This window comes from Macrobrachium nipponense, chromosome 8, assembly GCF_015104395.2.
Source record: "Macrobrachium nipponense isolate FS-2020 chromosome 8, ASM1510439v2, whole genome shotgun sequence".
Classification (NCBI taxonomy): domain Eukaryota; kingdom Metazoa; phylum Arthropoda; class Malacostraca; order Decapoda; family Palaemonidae; genus Macrobrachium; species Macrobrachium nipponense.
The window spans coordinates 51,499,128-51,522,551 of record NC_087203.1 but is presented as its reverse complement, the minus strand read 5'-3'; the positions used below and the strand labels follow the sequence as shown (position 1 = coordinate 51,522,551).

Here is a 23,424-nt window from a genome sequence, read left to right as displayed (position 1 = left end):
TGTTGTTTACAGTAATATTAATGCCAAGAGTTAGTAATCAAAAAATTCTCCTAAAGATCTTCTAGGCTGCATATATTGAAATTCCTTGCAAAAAGTGTGATAAAGTCTATTATGGACAGACCGGTAAATCTCTTTCACAACGTCTCAAACAGCACCAATATTCTGTGAGAACTGGGGGCAAAATATCGAATGCAGTTATTCGTACATATAAGAGATTTAGACCTCCTATTAAACTGGAGTCAAGCAAGAGCCTTAATCCCATGTAACGACACAGTTAAAAGGAATATCATTGAATCTTGTTTCATCAAGTCAAATAATAGAAATGTTCTAAATTTAAGTCTTGGTTTTTTAAAACTTGATGCTTTCATAATGAAAAAAGTTGTAGATAAATATAAGCAACAAAATCAATATATTCAGTTTTTATTTTCAGGTGTTTTGGACTTGTAAAGATACTTTGTAATTTCGGTTAGGGTCCAATCTGTTTAGGTTTGTGACCGTGTGATATCCGATAATCCTGGAATCTCTCTTTTATTTTTACCCTTTTGACAAATTAACCATCTGGTATTCTTGATCTTGTTGTGTACCTGAGACCTTTCTCTCCAATTGTATTTCATTCGCTCCTTGACAATGTCTTAGTAAAGACAAAGTGCTTGGATTTCTATCATTTTCCTGTGGGATTCGCTTATTTATGAAGTCACGTGCATCTACTGTGATTTTTTAAGAATATATTATATATATATATATTATATATATATATATATATATATATATATATATATATATATATAGAGAGAGAGAGAGAGAGAGAGAGAGAGAGAGAGAGAGTTCTTTTTTTTCATCTGTAGTTGTTATACTTCTCTGCTTTGTTTTCTTTACAGTTGTTAATGCTACTCTTGGACGGTGAGGACCAAAGACATTTTGTTGTCCTGCAATTCTATTTGCTCGATGAGAGGTTCCTTTTCTAGGTAATGTTTCTTCTAACCGAGCTGTGTTGTCCCAGGCTAGAGTTGTGAAAAGATAAGGTTGAATATTACAGGGAATGATCGTTTGTCCAGTGTATCCAGAAGAGTTCTTCATACCATAATGCAGTGTTATTTTCTTCAAGTCATGAATAAGATATTCCATAACCTAGTCGATTCAGGGAACGAATGATTTCAATATTCCATGTTTGAGTGGTTTTTGTTGTTCACAAGTCACTGCGTGAAATAAATCTTGGCTAAATGAATGTATTTAGTCTGTTGACTCTTGGGGATGGGTTTGCAGTGGCATTATTTCCTGTAAGAAGCCCCAAGCAAAACATTTGAAGATAATCAGGTACTTTATAAACCGAGGATCTACAATCCGACGGTGGTTTTGTGAGATCTTATTCATTTTGTTTTATTTTTTTTTTCTCAGATGTTTGATGGAAGATCAGTTAAGTTTATCTAAGTTTGATCTGGTCCTCCAAAGCTCTAACTCTGCCTTTCAATTTTGATTTTCCTTAATGACAGTCTCTACTTTCCTCCATTGTCTTTTCCATGGATAAAATGATAATGAATGCCCTAAATGCTTAAGTATATTTCTTTTGATATTCTTTTTGGTGGAATGCTCGACTTCTTGAATTCCACTTATATTTCGTTGTTGACTGGAGCTTATCTGTCAAGGAAGAGCGGGGAACAATTTGATGGTTTGGGATCATCGCATGGGAATGTATAGCAACGAGGGTTGCAGTTAAGAAGGCGCCATTTTATCCTTAGGGGGTGGATTTCATGTTACAGAAGACAGCCAACCACTTGCATACATTCAATGTTGTCAGCCATAAGCCCTCTCTACTGGGTTCGAGTGGAGAACATTCGAAGTAAACAACGTTGTTTTCAAAGTATAATTTATGAATTGCTTCTTTTGTACAGTTCTCCGTTTCTCTGCAGGAGTTTCCAGAGTAGACGATATCTTCAATTTTCTATGGTGTTCGAGAACCTTGAATCAGCAGCATTCATTTCGTTCATAAGGTAATCCCGAAGAACTTATTGTCTAGAAAGATATTATTGAAATTTTGTAGTTTTTATCTTTTTAAAAAAGCACATTAGGGCGATTTCTTCGGGAATTTATGTCATCTGTCTTTTTCAAGAAGTTTGCAGACTGATCAAGCTGACAAAGATTTTGTAACATCTACTTCATGCTAATGCAACAATGCGAGAGCCAAAGAGAGCTGGAGTCGACCGTAAATAAAGAGAGTGATCTTGCGTCCACATTGTCTCATGCAGAATACAATACTCAGTTCAACTGAATTGATTTCAGCTTAGCTAAAAGACAGGAGCTATTGTGAGGGAAAGGTCTCAGTCAGAACACTTCTATGAGTGACACTACGTGAAATGAAATGCATCATGCGAACTGCTGTGAATAAAGTTTACATTTTAGTTTTCTGAAAAGAAAACTATTGTGCCGACTTTGTTTGTCCATCCTCACTTTTGTGTCCGTCCTCAGATCTTAAAAACTGCTGAGGCTAGAGGGCTGCAAAGTTGTAGGTTGATCATTCACCCTCCACTTATCTAACATCAAATTGCAGCCTCTACCATCAATAGTTTCTATTTTATTTAAGTTAAAGTTAGCCATATTCGAGCGTCTGGCAACCATGTAGGCTAGGCCACCACTGAGCCGTGGTTAAAGTTTCATGGGCTTCGGCTCATACAGCATTATACCGAGACCACCAAAAGATAGTTCGATTTCTGGAGGGATCGATTATAAGATATACTGAAAACTCTATTGCTCCGAAGAAGTTCGGCGCATTTAAAATTTTTTTTTTTTCTACTTTTTTTTTTTTCTATTTTTTTTTCTTTACAGGCCACTACCGGTCAAGAATCCTCTCTAACGCACATTGGAATATTATACTATCTATGTTACTTTCATGGAAACATCCCGAGTGCTGTCATGATAGGAGAAGTACCTCGATAACCTGACTTCGCCAGAAGAGTGGATACTATTCGATATCTAATGCAAAGAGTTGCTTAATCAGTTTTCTTCAGGCTTTTCATTTTCGTCAAAGAAGTTGGATAATAACTAACTAGAAATGGTTTACATGATGGCTAATTAAATACTCAACGTACCGTAGGAAAACTTTTTATTTAACATTATATTGCCATGAATTACGAAATAGGAAAGAAGGTTTATTTTGGTCAATGTAAATTAAGCAAAATGTAAGCAAGGCATATGGACCCTTGAAGCCTTCCTGCTTTATATGACTTCCCTTCCTAATTTGTACAAGTATTTCTTCCAACAGTTGGTCGACTGTCAATTTTCAGGTCTTGCAGCAAAAAAAGAAAAAAAAAAGCTCAATAAGCAGACTGGCCATATTGCTCTGTATTCTCAGATGTGTTGCATTAATTGAAATGACAAATCATCGTGGCAAAACTGCTCTCCCCAGGAACGAACAGAGAGGAAGAGCATAATGATCTTGATGAGCTGAAAGGTCTCACAAATGGAGGAAATATGATGTCTAAATGTAAGATGGCCTACTGATTGACGATCGCCATCCTTCTCCGCTTTAATCTTGTCCTTATCACTAATAAAAGTAGCTCATTTTTCTTTGAATATCATAGCATCCTACAAATTCCTGGATACACAGGAGCGGGAATCAGGATCTGTGCTTTGAGTTGACATTCTGGAGCCTTTGTTCTTTTCACAAACTTTCAGTGACATTTCTTGACCTAAACTATATGTTTACAAAGGTAGTTGTTCATGATTTGCTCTTTCAGAGAAGAAGCTTCATTCCGTATCAGGAATCAGGATATAAGAAGCGCTTGTGGTCAAATAAACATGGAATCATATTGATTTCCTGCCATTTTTCACTGTGTTGAGATTTTCATCTATAGGTTTTCGTAATGACTGGTTCTCAGTGAGAGACGTGATGATGTCATCCGAGTTCGAGTCTTATTTTCATCACACAGTCAGAAATGAGTTACTGAGTTAGATAATAATCTGAAATTGGGTCAGAATCATTGCAAGATTTTTTAAAAAGAAAGGTTTAATGTTCAAATCGTTTTGAAGCCAGCAGTCAATAATACTATAAAGACAATTAAAATTTCGATTTATTTTTTCTGTACTTCTTACAGCTGCGGCAGAAATTCTACCTGAAGGTGCTGAGGAATCGCCATTTTTGGAGGAGTGCCGGTCATCCAGAACTAAAAGTGAAGTAGTTGAAGAGAAGACAAAGAGAAGAGAAGAAAAACATGATGAAGATGAGGAACATGCCTATCAAGGTCCCGAGTTTCCATCTGTAGGTGAGAGCGCTAGACATACACCTGAAGAGGAGGACCCCGGGAGGGAGAGAAGTGGCTCCTCCACTTCTGGAGGAAAGAGACCCTCAGAAAGTTCGAGCCTCACCGCCACCCGAACAATCCGGAAACCAAAGACTGGGAGACCGAGACCTTCGAGCGCCCAAAGAGTAAAGAAAGCAAGTGGAAAGCCCTTATTCGATGCGAGGCCTCTCCGCCACGGTCTCCAGGAACGAGCTAGCTCTTGTGGTTCAGGTGCCTATACGAGGATCCCTGGGGAACCCTATCGCTCGTCTTTGACACACAAAGGCCGAGGTGTTAAACACAGCCCTAAGAATATCAGACCCTCTTCGGCTACACAGAAGACCCCAGGTTCTCTCAGACTCGGCTCACCTGAGAAAAACAAAAGTATCCCGATTAAACAACAGACACCGATACTGACATTGAAAGGTTAGGATGTCAGACTTCAAATTTTAGATGTGTGTTATTCTGAAGTGTTTTCTCAATGAAAATCCTCCCAGCCTTCCTCAAACAATCCCAATCATGTCGAGAAAGAATTATGCATCGCCGACTGTTAACTGTTTTTTCTTTATTCTTTTTTATTTCATTTTCTTTGTTTTTCTTTTCAGAGAGTCAGCCCAAAAGTGCACTCCGCCCAAGTTCAGGAGCGAGACCGAAATCTCCAGCTAAGGTACTAACTGTGCTTGTTGCTCAAGTTTTCAAGTTTCAGACCTTGTCGCTTTTGAATTGTTGGAGATCATTTAGAAGAATCACTATTTATTCATTCTCTCTCAAGAATATATTTCAGCTCATATATATTTTCTCTTGGATTTTAAATCTGCTGATAATAGTTTTGCCCTTCAACAGAGTTCTGGCACGTGGCCTAGGGGTGCCCACCGCCATGTTGCTTCCGCTGAGCCGTCGACATCTAACAGACCTCGAATCACATGGGCATCTACACCACCTCTCTATCAAGGGGCACGGTTAGTCAGGGGCGTTTTAGGCGTGGGCATGGATTTATTAGCTTAGGAAGCACTTGGTGTCCCTATGTTATTCGATATGGGCAAAAAGGAAAGCAAAAAAAATGAGAATATTCGCTGGAACAATGTAAAACTTTAAGAAAGAAATAAATAGAGGGCATCTCTTTACATAGATGAATCTTCTGAATGAGAATCTTCTTCAGAAAGTTGGCTACTTCAGTCACTCATAACCCCATCTGGCGAGAGAAACCCCGTAAAATGCTCTGCCAGAAAAGGATAGAGCACGGCCAAAAATATAAACCAAGCAACATCAAGAGATATATGAATACTATTCATATAAGAGCAAGATAGAATGAATATTATAAGTAATGATGTTATGTAAATGTGACATGAATAATAACGTCATAATGTGAAATGAAGTAATATATATATATATATATATATATATATATATATATATATATATATATATGTGTGTGTGTGTGTGTGTGTGTGTGTGTGTGTGAGTGTGTGTGTGTGTGTGTATACATTATCCCTTCTTACGAAGGTCAAACCAGAGCTAGTTAGCGATCGATGTGTAGAACAAGATAGTTTCAGGGAGAAGCTGAACTCCGACTTGTTCCCGATACGTGTGACACTGTGTTCGATCATCTGAAACTTTCATTCTTTACTCCTTGGCTTTGAGGGAGATCCAGGAGTTAGCTTCCCCTCCCATTGGCCCCTCAATTAGTAAGCAAATGAAAACAAGCAATAGCAGGAATTGTCAAGTCATTGATATGTATGAAAAGAGTTGAAGAATTAAATATCTTGCCTTTGAAATTCCAAACAAACACCAATACAAAAGGCTAGTGTAAACAGGCTTACTTCATTCGGTATTAGATCAAATAAAAATGCTGGTATTCATGTGGGAGTCGCAATGCATAAAAAGATTATAATACGACTCCTAGAAAGGCGTCTGTATACAGCGGTCCGTTCATATTCTCTTGTTTTTGTCTAACTTTCCACAATCTTCTAACAATTGATTCAAAGTGCAATTGCGAGATTTTTCTCCAGTTACACCTTTCAAACCTTTTTACTGTCAGGTTTGCTTTCAGTGAAGAATGACCTCAAAGGTCCCAGCGCTTGGCCTTTGCCATGAATTCAGTTCTATTCTGTGCTTTTTAAAATTCCATATATATTAAGAGTCATGACAGATCTATTAACTGAAAGCAACTGAACACGTAATTCCTGAGAAAAAGTCTTCACATGACACCAAGTTCCTCATCCAGCTGCATGATCTGCAAAAGCATATTACTCACAAGCCTTGGCACTGGCGCTTATTGTAGCACTGGGTTATAGAATTTAGGCCAAAGGAAAAGTGCTGGGACCTACGAGGCCATTCAGCGCTGAAGCAGAAATGGACAGCAAGGGGTCTGAGAGGCATAACAGGAAGAAAAACTCAAAACAGTTGCACTGTGAAACAATTGTTAGAGAGGGTTGAAAGTCAGATGAAAGAAAAATAATATGAATGGAGGTACCGAAAAAGTCATGAAAGGGAAAAGGAATGAAAGAGGTTGCAGCCAGGGGGCGAAGGGACGCTGCAAAGAACCTTAAGCAATGCCTGCAGCGAACTGCATGGGGTTCTGATTTATTGTAGGTTCCACACATCTGGGCCGGAGGTTCTTTTCACACGACAGCTGCAGTAGGCGTGAGCTTGGACCTGACAAATAACACGTTTTCTCTCTACACGCATAAAGTAAGAACATATTATAATCTTTCGTTCTCGGTGTCTGAAAAACGGTGGAAGTGACTTCTCGGCACTCCTAAAAGGCCTTACTAGACAGCATAAACATGACAAAAAATCTATGGCTGAAGGCCGGTATCATTGGAGGGAAAAGAAATATGTAAAACAACTATATTTACACTAAATTATGTGAGTAATTTAGTGATGGTGGCTTGAATGGGTCCAGAAACTAAATGGAAGGGTTGATTGCAGGTCAAATGGGACACATGGCTGGGAAATGATCCAAGAACAGAAATAAGGTTTGCACACAGTAGATTACTGAACAATCCTAGCACTGCTTCCAAGAGATTTCAAATTTCCTCTCACAACTAGACAAGATGTTTGTGTCTCCACAGAGATTTTATTCACATCAAAGTCTATATACTGCGTTGTTTAATTAACCAAGGGGATCTTTAGCATGAAACAACAACATTGCTTTCCGATGTAGCAGATGCTAATCTAGACGGGAATATCCCAATTAGATTTAATATCACTACACTAGCATTACAAGGGGAAGGATTTACAGCACTAATGGTAGTGATGGGGGACTGCATTACAGTAACCAAAAATAGGGACTGCTATGCTGAGCCAATAGGGGGAAGTCACCTTCGAAAAATGAAAAGGAAGTAAAGACAAGAGGCAAAGAATGGTAAATGACTGCACTTGAAATTACTCCATTACAATACCTGGGCATCTCTGATCTTGTTTTCTTCCGAATTGCCGATCAGGTGTTGGCACTATGTAAATAAACACGCGGGGGTCCCCAGATGGAAGGGAGAGCGAGGGGGTAGAGGAGTGAAATATCTTGGCAGCTGGCAATGTTCTAAGACAGATCATCGGTTGGTTTCCTGTTTATACCTTGCTTACAACTCTCCCCTTCCCAACATACTCTGCTCAAGGTCATCCATTTTCTCCTTCCACTGTAAGCCATGCCCAAAGTCTGAATCACGGGGCCCTGCTGCATTCCTGTGGGGATTCATTTCAAAGGCAGCCAACTGGAAAGGATGAGACATATTCAAAGAGAATGGAGCCTGGTGAAGAGGGGCAACTGAAAAAATGTCTGAATTTTCTTCTAAAATTAGTTATTTTGCTTTGGTTCTGGCTTACATTCTGAACAATATATATATATATATATATATATATATATATATATATAATATATAATATATATATATATATATATATATATATATATATATATATATATATATATATATATATATATATATATATATATATATATATATATATATATATGATATATATATATATATATAATTATATATATTATATAATATATATATATCTATATATATTCCAGATATAATAGAGTATATATGATATATAATGGTAATATATATATATATATATATAGGAATATTATATATATATAATTATCTTTCTATATATATATATATACGTATATATTATATATATATATATCTAATATTATATTATATATATATATATATAAATATATATATACTATATATCTACATCTACATATATTATATTATATATATATATATGATTATATATATGATATAATAAAATAAAATATATTATATATAATTATATATATCATATATATATATATATATATATATATATATATATATATATATATACAGATATATATATATATATATATATATATATATATGATATATATATATATATGTATATATATATGTAGAACACACCTGGATATTTCATTTATTCCAACCTTCTATTAGACAGGAAAGGGATTAAACTCTTTTTATAATTAACATAAAAGAATTTTTACTTATAAGTTTTTTAAAAAAATTTAAAAAGTATACAAATTAGAAAGTAAAATCTTCCACAAATTCACTATAATACTACTATAACACAAAACCTGATTATAAACATTTTCAATTTTACCATCAGGAGCAAGAATAAATAAATTCTTATGTGAATCCACCCTTGAACAAGCAACATAAAGTTGTCCATGGGAGGAATATGGCAATCCCAAATTTGCTACACAGTACTTAAATGACTGTCCTTGTGCCTTGTTAACTGTGATCGAGATGCTAGTTTACTGGAAATTGCAGTCTCTTAAAGTTAAAAGGGAGATCCGTCGGAATGAGTGGTTTCCATTGGATAAACACATTTTCACCGTCTCCTTTTCCTGTTAAGATAGTTGCTTCAGTTACTTTGACCAACATTTTTAACCTTTTTGACATTTCATATTTCACCCCTTGTCACCCCCTGCTTCTTATTGGGGCTGAACATGGACTTAAAGGACACTGGGAATGTTTCGATTTATTTCAGGGACTTTGAAAACTTTGGATTAGACACTAATATATGTTGTTTTCGGATATTTCTATGAGTCACTCTTTCAACCCTTTTAATTTTGGTGCCAGTGATGTCTAACCCCCACAGTAATCTTTTCTAGATTGTGAGTCATAGTATGTATACCAAAATGATCCATGATAAACCCGTAGATTTATTTAGTTACTAAGTCTACAGGCAGAACCAGCCCACCCCATTTCAGAGGAGGCCGTTCCACCCCCACCCCTTTTGGTGTCCTATGGTGCTAGTATGTCTTACCCCACAGTGTTCTTTTCCAGAGAGGAAGTTTGATTGAAATTATGCAATACATTTCAGAGTTATGCTGGCACATAAACACACATACATAGTACATCAATATATATATATATATATATATATATATTATATATATATATATATATATATATATATATATATATATATTTAAAAATCACAGTAGATGCACGTGACTTCATTAAATAAGCGAATACCACAGGAAAATGATAGTCAGAAACTATTTATGATATTGCATTGAAACTTAACTACCCAAGGACTTTTGTAGATGTGGCATGTAAAAGAGCTAGAAAAACTTTTTATTCAACTAATGACAAACTTGAATTTAGTAAGCATAACATTCTAAAATTACCCTATGATGAAAGGTTTATAGATATTCCTAGAATTTTAAAGCTTTTTAACATAAATGTTGTTTTCAGTAATATTAATGCCAAGAGTTTAGTAATCAAAAATTCTCCTAAAGATCTTCCAGGCTGCATATATGAAATTCCTTGCAAAAAGTGTGATAAAGTCTATTATGGACAGACCGGTAAATCTCTTTCACAACGTCTCAAACAGCACCAATATTCTGTGAGAACTGGGCAAATATCGAATGCATTATTCGTACATATGAGAGATTTAGATCATCCTATTAACTGGAGTCAAGCAAGAGCCTTAATCCCATGTAATGACTCAGTTAAAAGGAATATCATTGAATCTTGTTTCATCAAGTCAAATAATAGAAATGTTCTAAATTTAAGTCTTGGTTTATTTAAACTTGATGCTTTCATAATGAAAAAGTTGTAGATAAATATAAGCAACAAAATTAATATATTCAGTTTTTACATGTTTTGGACTGTAAAGATACTCTGTAATTTCGGTTAGGGTCAAATCTGTTTAGGTTTGTGACCGTGTGATATCCGATAATCCTGGATTATCTCTTAATTTTTACCCTTTTGACAATTAACAATCTGGTATTCTTGATCTTGTTGTATACTGAGACCTTTCTCTCCAATTGTATTTCATTCGCTCCTTGACAATGTCTTAGTAAAGACGAAAGCGCTTGGATTTCTGACTATCATTTTCCTGTGGTATTCGCTTATATATATATATATATATATATATATATATATATATATATATATATATATATATATATATATATATATATATATATATGTATATGATATATATATATATATATATATATATATATATATAATATACATGCATATGTTTTATTTATATATGCAAATGTCTAATACGTTCTGGTCTTTACATGAAATTTCTCATATATCAAATAAAAGCTGCTGATAGCTTTTTAAATGTTTCCAGTACAAACTTCAATGAAGATTTAGTTAATTTAGCTTAATCATTTGCGCAAATGCGATTCTTATTTATGTATTTTTCACTCATTCACTGACATTGCGATAAAAGTACTGGAAGCCAGATGAGGATTCGTATTGCAAAATGTGTTTTTCCTTGAACGCAACATTCATGGCGAACAGCGCAACTGCCAATGGCAGTTCATCCGGTCATTGTGAATAATCGGCCTAAATTCATTCTTTTCTGTCACGTAATCACTCCCGTTCCTTCCCATTCCTTATTCAGCAATGGAAAAGAAAAGAGCGCATTTGCACTCCAAGTAAGGCAGCCTAACTCCTCTTAGGAGCGCAAATGTCGAATCATGTTTGCAAATGATGAGCAGCTGAAAAAGAGATCAGGTGCTCTGGACGGAATTGTTGTCTATAGTAGACTGCCTATTCATTCTGTACATTTTTGGTTTGTGAAGTTGTGTGTTTTGCCCATATTGAATGAAGAAGACCTTCAAAAAGATTAACCTCAAAAGAAGGTAACTCCTCTTTTTGTCTATTATTTTAACATTATCGTAAATTCTACTTTATTTTGTAGATGAGTCATAAGTATTTTTTAATTAGTATAAAACAGAGCTCATTATTGTTTTTATATACATAGCTATTTCTTGCTTTAAAAAGCCATGTCTTTTTCTCGTTATAGTACATATTTTAGGCCATTTAATTAAACTTTAAAGATCTAAAACACTGTTGTTGAATATCTGTCTCTTGTGGCCTATTTCCTTCTACCTTTTTTCCTATCTCTACTTTGGTTATTCTTAAAAAGCGGAAGCGATACGAGTCTCTCTCTCTGTGTCTCTCTCCACCAAGTCAGTTGGTCATTATTATCTGTGTTGTTTAGTTACCGCCCAATTCATTTTATTTTAGTATATTGTATCTTTATAGTCGATCAGTCGACTCTTCTTTACTACATTTTAATCTCCCTCGCCATTATTTCCTGGTTCCTCGTAGCCTTTTCTTTCTTCAGTTCATGTCTCTACTTCGTTAAATATTGGCATTTTGTAAAAACAAAAAATTCAGTCGATCATATCATTTCCCCTCTTTATCTTTTCTAGCCACGTAAAACATCATTGAACGCGTCAGTATCAGGTTCCCTTTTTACTTCATGATATAAAAATCTTATAATTATAGTATTATTCCCGTTACTTTCCATCTTATTCTTTTACTCTCACTTCTCATCGGTCTTTCTAATCCCTTCCTTGCATTACCCCGTCTTTATTCTCCTCGACACAAAACGAAAAGGAAAAAGGGAAAAACAAATCCATGACTGAAGCCTTTTTTCCTTCTCCTCTCCCTCCCTCCCCCCCCTATCATAGGACTGCATGTTCGCAGGAGGAGTTCTGATTCCAGCGTGTCCGTGGCGCTATCCTTCAGCGACGTGGCGGCAGGGGTTATCATCCCGCAAGGGGGCACCATCGAACCGCCAGGTAGCGACAGCGACGAGGGGTCGCCCTCGGCCAACTCTGCCGCCGAGTGTGACAGACAGGCCAGCGAGGTTGGCCACCACGAAAATGACATTCGCAGGGAATTTGCCTCACGGTCGCAGGAAGATCTTTATGAAAATATTCTCCCTTATAGGTAGGTATGTGATGTTCAAAATTTCAATCTTTCAAAATGTGTGGAATTTTACGTCATTGCATCGGCATTCCAATTCAGTCAGGCAAAGGGCATACATACTGCACGCTGCCCGGGACAATAATAATAATAATAATAATAATAATAATAATAATAATAATAATAATAATAATAATAACATAATATTTTGGAAGAAGACCCTCTTTTAAACAAATTCTGTTGTATAAAATGGCAGAATTCAGCGAATTAATCTTATATATTATTTTTTTCTATTTTTCTTATTACTCGCTTTTCTGGATCAGCGATACTTCGCAATAATTGTCCAATATTCGTATTAGGGATAATGCTGAAAGTGGTATTTTATTCAGAACAAGCTTTAATAATCAAAGACTGGTATTATCAGTACACTGGTATTATCAGAATACTGATATGGGAAGGCGTTCCTCTGGTTCAGATCAAGTAGGGGTCGTCGCCGGTGTTGGTATCATTCCGTAAGAGAGGTCAATGTCAGGCAGGGGTCGTCTCTGGTATTCAGCTGGTATTACTGCTGGTATAGCTATGGCTTATGGCGACGTTTCAAACTTCTCGTAGGTCATCCTCTTGGCTGGTTAGCAGTAGAAGTGAAGAGATGGTGTCTGCATGCCGATGTTTATAGCGGCTCGAATCCTAGAGCTGCGTTCTCATTGGTCGAGCCGGTCTGGGACGAAGTCTGGGATCTCTCGTCGATGGTTGCAGGGATGCAGCCGTGCGAGCGCTATAGTAGTGTATCGGGGAATGAATGTCAGGGGTCTAACCTGCGGCAGGAATCCTATCATCCCGCTGGTGCTCCTGGATATTTGGGTGGTAGTTCTCTGCTGATCTTCAGGCGGTGGTAGGGAGGAGAAACGTTTCTTGGATAATGTTCAAGTTAGGTATCTCCTTTCCTATATGGAGGGCTTCCAGGATTCGTAAACGTCGGGGATCGGTGGTTTGGTCAGTTATTTCGATATTAGGTACAATATCGGTCCTTTTTATTCTTACGTTATGGGCAGTCCTGGCGTGATTATAAATGGCTCCCTCTTGGGCGTGGCGGGAGATTCTCTTGGAGAATCGCATGGTGGTCATGCGGATGTATTTGTCGAGGCATCCTCGGACGGGGCACATGTATCGGTAGACCACGCTCGTCTTCTTCAAGGGATCCTGCACGGGGGCCGCTGGGTTGTTCCTCATCACCAGGCTGCTTGTCTTCGTTTTCTAATATATTATTAAATTAATGGTCTTGTCCTGATTGGTGGGGGTGACGTTTCTCTCTATGATGATCTTGAGGGATTTGCTCGTCCTCCTTATACCTTCGGTGAAAGCGCCCTTTGTAAAAAAAGCTTGATGGGCTCTGGGATGTCGGGGCGGGGTTCCTGGAGGTACCAATCTTCCAGGAACCCCGCTCTATTTTAATAGCTGTCTTTTTGCCGCTCTCTTTAATAACTATTCTTTCCCAGACTCCTTTTATTTAATAATTGTTCTTTTCCAGCTCTCTTTTAATAGCTACCCTTTTCTAGCTCTCTTCAATAGCTGCCTATTTCAAGCTCTTTTTTAATATCTGCCCTTTCCCAGGTCCCATTTAATAGCTGCCCTTTTACAGCTCTATTTTAATAGCTCTCTTTAAAAACTATTCTTTTTCATCTCTATTTAATAGCTGTTCTTTTTCAGCTCTCTTTTTATAGCTGACTTATTCCAGTTCTTTTACATAATTGTTCTTTTCCAGCTCTGTTTTCATGGATGTCATTTTTCAGCTCTCTTTAATAGTTTTTCTTTTCCAGCTTCTTTTCTATAATTGCTTTTTCCAGCTTCTTTAATAGCTACCCTTTTCCAGCTATCTTTTAATAGTTGCCTTTTTCCAGCTCGCTTTAATAGTGGTTCTTTTCCAGTTCTCATTTATTGGCTGCTTTTATCCAGCTTTCTTGTAATAGCCGCCTTTTCCAGATCTCTTTGAATAGCTGCCTCTTTCCAGCTTTCTTGTTATAGCTGCCTTTTTCCAGTTCTCTTGTTATAGCTGCTCTTTTCCAGTCCTCTCTAATAGCTTCCCTTTTCCAGTTATCTTTTAATAGATGCCTTTTCTCAGCTCTCTTTTAATAGCTGTCTTTTTTCCAGCTCTCATTTAATAGATGGTTTTTTCCAGCACTCTTTTAAAAAGCAGCCTTTTATAGGCTCTTTTAATAGCTGTCTTTTCCAGCTCTCTTATAATAGCTGCCTTTTTCCACTTTCCTTTTAATAACCGTCCTTTTCCAGCCATTTTTTTAATTGGTGCTCCTTCCTTTCCAGCTCTCTTTAATGGCTGGTCTCCTCCAGCTCTTTTTCAATAGCCCTTTTCCAGCTCTCTTTAGTAGCTGTTTTTTTCCAGCTTGTATAAGATTAATTCCTTGAGAGTTGCCATTATTTAAAAAAAAAAACCATTTATCAAAGAAGGTCTGCTCCCTGCAAATAATAATAATAATCTATATAAATAGAAATGTAAATGTTCGTTTATTCAAAATCTTAAATCTCCGAAAGTTCTTCACCGTTTGCTTTGACATTTTAACATAGGATTCCAATACACCTGTTTTTATGATGGGGTTTCATCCTACCTCCCTCCCCTTTCCGAAGGAGGTAGGGGTGAAAAGGGATTCCCTGAAACGGAGCTGGTTCTGCTCGTGAAACGCGGCTGGTTATGCCCGTAGACTTAGTTACTGTATGAATTTATCATACATAATTTCTGCATACGACTTATCATTTTGAAAAGAATACAATAGGGTAAACATCAATGACATCAAAGATGGTGGAGTTTGGGAAGGGGGTTGACAGAGAGAGAATGAGAGGGAGAGGAAGTGAGAGAGAGTAGACGCGGTGTTAGGAGGAAGAAAGAGGAAAAAAGACTGAGGGTTTTAGAGAGGGAGAGAGAGAGTTAGTTACTAGTGAAGAAGAGAAAGGAGAGACAAAAGTTGATGTGACGAGAGAGAGAGAGAGAGAGAGAGAGAGAGAGAGAGGATAGGAAGAAAGAGGAAAAGAACAGTGTTATTAGTGAGAGAGAGGAGAGACAGTATTGTTGAGGAGAGAGAGAGTAAAAGAAAGAGAGAGAGAGAGAGAGAGAGAGAGAGAGAGAAGAGAGAGAGAGAGAGAGGGGGTGTTAGGTAGGAGAAAGATGGAAAAAGTGAGATAGAGAGAGAGAGAGAGAGAGAGAGAGAGAGAGAGAGTTGGTATTAGTGAGAAGAAAGAGGGAAAGAGACAGTGATGGTTGGAGACTGAACCACAGCAACCCGTGGCCGGGTACAGCTAGTAATCATAATAATAATCCAACGACGCTCTGCTTCCCAGTAGGATTTGATATGAGAGCATAAAAAGCACCATTTCCAGCAACACAATCCCAAGTGTCACTTAATTGCACATTGATATTGAAAATGTGTTCATGTTTATGTCGAACAAGCCTTGTGGGAAAAACGAACGAGAAGTCTAAAGAAATGTAGATAAAAATAAATGTGAAGAAATGCCTCATGAGAAATGTCAGAAAAAATCAATTAAAGGGACAAGACGATTTTGACTTTTCTTCCTTCTTGCAGGTCTTTTGCTTCCTTAGCAGTTAAACAACCCCATCCCCCTTTCTTCCTTTTCCTTCTATGGGCCTGGGCAAAAATTGTCATTTTGTTCCCCAAGCTAGTGGTTTTTGCTCTTGAATAATGGTATGATTACAGCCTCTCTTAACCAATCTTGCCAGTATCATCACACACATCACTTCGATGATGCCAACAACAACTACGTGATCTTGCAGACTGGCCCCCACACTGCCTGCCGCTTTCGTTGCTGGCCGCTGGAGTCCTTGCAGTGACTCCACTACCCTCACACCAGCCTCGACGCCACGGCTTCCTCGCAGACGAACTCCAACGCCCACCACAACGTGCCCGAGAACACCCAGTGCTAAGCGACGGTTCCCAGGTCGTAGACGCATTTCCAGTGCCAGACCTGCTTCCAGTACGCCGCCTCCGGCCAGACAGAACCTCAGCGGAAGCCTTGATGAGATAGGTAGGTCCGACTTTGTCCCGGGAATTCTCTGTACACCGCTGCCCGAGAGTTCAATGAAGCATAGTATTTACCACTATACCCATAAAACAAACATTAAACCTTCAAAAGTGATTTTCTACAGAAAACGCGTGTCATGATGAGGGAGGAAAGAGTACAATTAATTTTGTTGCCAGGAGACATTCTTTCAGCAACAGATATTTCCATTTGTGACATGAAGGAGTTACCATTTTCATATGACTCTACGTGCTGAGTCACTCACCTATCTTAACAGCATACTTTCCTTGAACATAACGCTAAGTCAGGATAACGTTACACATGATGAAAATTCCTTCTCCGTGCACAATAAGGAGAGGTCTTTCTTCGAGTTTGTGGGTAAATTAAAGTTGTTCATTTCATATTTAACAAGGTTAAAGTCAAAAGGAATCTTGTTAGCTCACTGACCATGAATGTCTACCTTAATTAAGTTCCAAAAGACCAAAATCGCCCGCAAAATAATTACAATAATAAGTTACTATGTAAGAGCAGGTTACCAATAGAATATAACTGAAAAAAAAGAAAAAACAAGGAGCTCCAGTTGAATAACAGACAGCAGATAGTTTTTAAGACGTAAGGAAATGTAATTTTGTCCCCCTCTCTCACTTGCTGTCCTTATCAGCTGGCACAAAAGCAGATAGAGGACCAGGATTACGACTGCGCACTGGACCTTCCAGCCTGGATTTTATGCGTCCTCAGAGTGCCAGTTCATCTCTAGCATCTTCGGGAGCCACTTACAGGATCTCAAGACTCACTTCAGGACTTGCAAGGTAATTTTTGAGGAAAAAATGTTACATTAGGATATGTACAGCTCTGTTTAGAACTCATGCTGCATGACTGCATAGGATTTCGTTCAAAATTCACTAACTGGCAACCTAACATACTCCATATTTATCTGTTATTTCAATGCGAAAACATGATTATTGCATACAATAAAGCCATAATGTGTTTCATAAGAGTGAAATCTGTCATATATTTCAAAACTGTAAGAAAATGTCATGTGTAGCCAAATTTCAGACAAAACACTTTGGAAACATTTTCAAAACTTTCGTTGACACACCATTGATGCATTTGACCAAGACGAAGTCAAATGCTTCATAAGTGTTTTGTCTGAAATTAGTCAAGCGCCTCAGTGGCATGGTCGGTATGGTGTTGGCGTGCTACCTTAGCGGCCGCGAGTTCGATTCTCGGGCATTCTGCTAGATGTGAGAGATGTGTATTTCTGGTGATAGAAGTTCACTCTCGACGTGGTTTGGAAGTCACATAAAACTGTTGGTCCCGTTGCTGAATAACCACTGGTTCCATGCAATGTAAAAACACAATACAAACAAACAAACAAACCAAAACCAAATCGTCATCCAACTTCAGTCCAAATGTTAAATAAAAAATGGGAAAAATTGTCACAAAATTAATATTGCTTCCAAAGCAAGCATTAAATTTGAAATAGTCCTTTGATTGCTTTTACACCTCAACACAGAAAAAATGTAAATATGTATATACAAAAATAGAATGTGCCCACTGATATCAACGTGTGAGCCGTGAGGTGAGCGTTTGCGATGCAACCATTAGAGTGTCGGTGCAAAACAATAACCACCTGGTGTAACACAAGGTATCTAAAGGAAGAGGCAGTGTCATCCCCATAGAGCGCTATGGTAGCACAAACCAAAATATGCTTTTTACCTGTTTTTTTTTTTTTTTCGCTTTAATAAAAGCTTAAAGGAAAGTTCAGATTTTTTGTTATATTCCTGAAACTAATACTGACAATGAGTAAAGAATAAAAAACAATAAAAAACACGCTGTAATTGAACAGTTTTTCTTTGTCCTGATTGGCTAGCTATAGTGACATCACTAAGGTCCTCCCCATTTATACCATGCTCGTCGTCTTTCAGCAGCCAAAACAGAAAGGCGGTCTTTTTAACTATGTTGACATTTTAACATATCTAAATTATGGTGTCTTGTGCTACAAAAATCTGAAAAACAAGAAGAAATTTGTAAATTTTCATTGCTGTCTGAGAAATATTTCCGTAAGTGACGTCATATCTGTAGTATGACTTCTCCATCCACTGAGCAGACGAATTTCCGTCTGTCAGGCTTGGAGTAATTTCATTATGCTTTATGTCAATTACAGTTACAATTATAATTACCAGTCCTATTAATAAATTGCAATTACAACTAAAATTGATATTAAATAAAAATAACAAATTGCAATTACTACAATTACCTTAAAAATGTGTAATTAATTACATTTCAATTAAATTACAATTGCAATTACAACAAGCTTGCTATCAAAGCACAGCCCTAGGCAGGCAGGAGATGCCGACTAGTAAAATTCCTTTGCTTCAGATGCAACCACCTTACTTATAAACCATCTTGGTGTAACATAGGTCTACAAAGAGTAGCGACAATGAAATTAGGTTGAAAACATTTATTTTATATTTGTAAGAGGAATATTTGGATTTTCATACAAAATAATTTGTTTTATTTCTTAAATACTTAAAAAATGATGGCATACTAGCAAACATTTGCCTTCTTTTGTCAAAGCCAATATTTTGTTCCTAGGCCTAGGTGTGTTAGATTTCATTACTTTACACTTAGCATTCACATCTCTATCTTAACAATTTCTGGCCAAAAAGCAAATGAGGTTATCTACACATTCTTGCACTTCAAGTTACCTTATGGAAGTTGTCGCAGAAATCTAAAAACATTTTTCGAACCTGAATTTCCCCTAATATCATTTCTGCCAACATTTTCGTCCATTTGTTCTATGCAGGCAGTGGTAGGTAAACCTGGCGTGGCGTATCGAACATCTGTGCCAAAGAATCCTGTTCAGTTGTCAAGCGTCGTTCATTTTCTACGTGGGAGTGTTTCCTATATTTGTTATTATCAGTCATAAAACTAGCTCTGACATTTACGTCAGACATTTACGGATGCACTAAGGTGTGACATCTACTGCAATTGTACCAAGAATGCATTTAAGTTTTGTTACTAGATAATGAATACCGAATGAAAATTTAACCATTATTCTATGGTGTTAGTTACATAACACCAGTCGCTCATCTAGTATGTTGGCCAAGTGTAATGATCAAGTCGCCAGCCATAAAAAAAGAAAAAGAAAATTAATGAAACTTAATTTTGTTGCGGACCAATGAGACAGTTATGCAGGAGATAACATCTATATATTTTTTCATCTTTTACTAGAGAAAATATGCAATATTTTAGTTTTAACAGAATTACATATTATCCAAGTTAACTTAAATTTACTAGAATGTACCAAAATCTTATCTTGTACTTCTTACAAATAATCTATGTATTTTAATGTAAATATTTTTCTGTAGTTACCCATACATGACTTTATCATTATATATCTATTGTTTAGTATCCTTGGTTTTATAAACAACCTTGTACCATCTTTTACATCTTTTATGCCTGCTTCGTGGGTTAACCAGATACTAACAACATAGTCACAAATTAAAATGACGGCAGTGTTCCTGTTCTTTTTTGAATGGGCTTCAAAATCCAATTTTAAAATTTTCAATAAACTTTTTGTTTTAATATTACACAAAACCAATTAACCAGTTTCTTGCTACACTAACAGAAATAAATTAAATGCATCGCATTTTCTGGTTCTTTGCAGTTTTCACATAATTTACTACATATTTGATATTTTCAGCATATATAATCTATCTTTAGTGGCCAGAATTTCACGAACATTTTTGTACAAACTTTCTCTATCATAACTATTAATAAATTTACTGTTAACATATTCCCAAATAGTTTTCCATTCAAATAAACTGTATTTTTCTTCAAAATAAACTGTATTTTTCTTTTGGGCTGAACTCCTCATCTCTCGATAAAAGCCCATAAAAACTCTCAGAGTTCGCATTTGGGAAGGTATCCATCTTTATTTTGTTCAATCTCCAAAAGATACGATGTCCTCATCTTACAGTAATACACAAGAAGTTCATAACCAATTACTCTTTTCATGAATGACTTATAAATTGTGTTGAAACTGGCTTTCGTTGTTACATTGATAATTTCATTAAATCAATACTTCCCTTCTCTCTTTTTAAATACATAGTCTGCCCTCAAATGGGCGATAGTTTCCGTTCCATAAAAACTTTATACAAAGACAACTTTGAGCATCAAAATAAAGCATTTTTATCAAACTTAGAAAACTCCAGATGACATCTATATTGTAGACAAAAATAGAGAAATATTTCAACTATGTCGCAAAGCTGATTATGCTTCCGAAGAAGTTATAAATGTTTTGAACAGCACAAAAACCTGTAGTTGCTGTTATTTGGATGAGGAAAAACAGAAAACGTGTAAATTTTTAAAAACAAACAGGAAGAAAGATGCTTATTGTATTCCACAAGAAAAAGAAAACGTCATTTTTCTTAGAAAATAAACGCGGAAAATTACGCTTATTGATCATGACGCACGATAAAACTCGCTGTGGAATTGACCTTTTTGCTCTACAATATAGTGTGATGAAAACAATTATTAAATGATAAAAATATCTAATTCATTCTCCGTACTTTTCACGATGTGCTTTCCTTTACTCTGCACGTCACTCGTGGAAGTGGTCGTCTTGCCACGAGTCCTTCGCTGCGGCCGCAACTAGAAAGTCGTACTGACATGCTTTTTAGTGTTATTAAAATTCACTGTATATAACTTTCCGCCAATAGAAATTTCTGCAAACTAATGTATGAAATTAAGTTTTATACAAAATACCTTTTTCTTTATTATTATTATTATATTATTTGTTTCCGACACTACAACATACAATAGTACATGATATTCTCATAAACTCCGCCTTAACACTGTTTCATTACAGAAGCCAGTCGATGCGCTCTTCTGTGGGTGGTGTCGGTTCCTCGGCGGGAGGAAACAGTCCGCGAGACCCAAACGGTGTGTGGAGCCCCAGACTTCTTCCTCAGCACAGATCTATCAGCACAGTTTCTCTCGCCGATTCGCAAATTCTGTCGAAATTCATGGATGGGTAAGGACGGTGTCTTGCCTTGTATTTCAATATTCGAAACAGGTACTACCTACTACATGAGTATATCAATCAGCAGTCCGGGAACAATTAAGGGTAACCTGCATCCTGAGCCAGGATTTATTATATCTTTTCGGACCAAGAGTCATGAACGGTGTCCGTGTTTCGGAAACGCGCCGTGTACGTCACGTTCACACGAGGCGGAATCCGCGCGGATGCAAAAAGTGGTGACCGTACACATTATGGCGGTTTCCGAGCGGTTCATTCAGTTCTACCGGTATGGAAGTGGAAGAAATAACGTCCTTACGTTATGTTCAAAAGACTGTCTCCAAAACTGAGAGAATATGAACCCAGATTCTTCATTTATTTCAGAATGACCATAGAGAATTTGACGATTTATTTACACTGAATAAGGATGCAAGCGGAAACTCAATCTGCGCGGATGCCGCGTTGGTGGTGTGTGAACCATTGCGTCAATCACTGGAGTGGCGATCTCCCTGACGAGTGTGTGACTCGAGCGGCCATATTGAAAGGTCTCGGTCCAGCTCACAGTACTATACTTAATTTTTCCTATTGTTATAATTATTAATATTATTATTGCTGGTATTATAATTATATTAATTATTATTATTATTGCTGGATTCAATTTAACAGGATCTAAGAAGCGTCTAGCATAAATGGTTCCTGTAAATTACAAGACTTTCTTAGCTTACCTTCACTAAGCACTAACTAAGCAGTAATGCACATTCACAACACTAACTTTCACAATGTGCTTCAACATACTATAACTCACATTCACTAAACACAAACTTTCTATACACTTATATTCGCTAAACACTCACATTTAACATACACTCACACTCAATAACTAAACCCTCACTAAACACTCATAAAACACCAAACACTCAATAAATACTCACTATACCACAAACAATCAGAAAACATTCACTGAACACTCACTTAATCCTAAACATTCATTAAACACTAAACAATCACTAAGCACTCATTATACACTAAACATTCACTAAGCACTCACTATACACTAAACACTCACTAAAACCTAAACACTCATTAAACAGTAAAGACTCACTAAATCCTAAATTCTCATTAAATCCCTAAACACTCATCAAACATTAAACAGTGAATGAACATCCACTCATCACTCATTAAACACTCAATTAACACTAGCACACTAAATATTCACTAAACACTAACATTCACAAGACATTCACTAAACACTCACTAAACATTCACTGAATACTTACTAAACATTAACTAAACACAAACATTCACAAAACATTCATTAAAGCCTAAACAATCACTAAACATTCACTGAATACTTGCACACTAAATATTCACTAAACACTAACATTCACCAAACACTAACTAAACATTCACTAAATAATTACTAAACATTTACTGAATACTTACTAAACATTCACAAGACATTTACTAAACATTCACCAAATACTTGCACACAAAACATTCACTAACATTCACTAAAACCCTAAAGGCTCACTAAACATTCACTGAAAATTTACACAATAAACATTCACTAAACACTAACATTCCCAAGATATTCACTAAACACTCAATAAACATTCACTCAATACTTACCTACTAAACATTCACAAAACATTAACTAAAACCTTAAAGACTCAATAACAGTCACTGAATACTTACACATTCACTGGATCCTTACACACTAAACATTCATTAACATTCACAAAACTGCTAAAACCCTAAAGACTAACTAAACATTCACTGAATACTTACACAATAAACGTTAAATAACATTCACTAAACCCTAAGCATCTCGGTAAACATTCACTAATCATGATCTAAACAGTCACTGAGG

At 36.6% G+C, this 23,424-nt stretch overlaps 1 protein-coding gene across 1 annotated transcript in view; it reads left to right on the top strand.

Annotated features, from left to right (window-relative positions):
* Window positions 1-12,266: 12,266 nt before the first annotated feature.
* Window positions 12,267-23,424, top strand: part of LOC135223098 (trichohyalin-like) — a 16,487-nt gene continuing 5,329 nt past the window's right edge. The window contains exons 1-4 of the mRNA XM_064261603.1: window positions 12,267-12,508; window positions 16,284-16,534; window positions 17,190-17,337; window positions 21,405-21,569. Of these exons, the coding sequence (XP_064117673.1) occupies window positions 17,255-17,337; window positions 21,405-21,569 (248 nt within the window). The 5' untranslated portion in view covers window positions 12,267-12,508; window positions 16,284-16,534; window positions 17,190-17,254. The remainder of the gene's footprint in view (window positions 12,509-16,283; window positions 16,535-17,189; window positions 17,338-21,404; window positions 21,570-23,424) is intronic.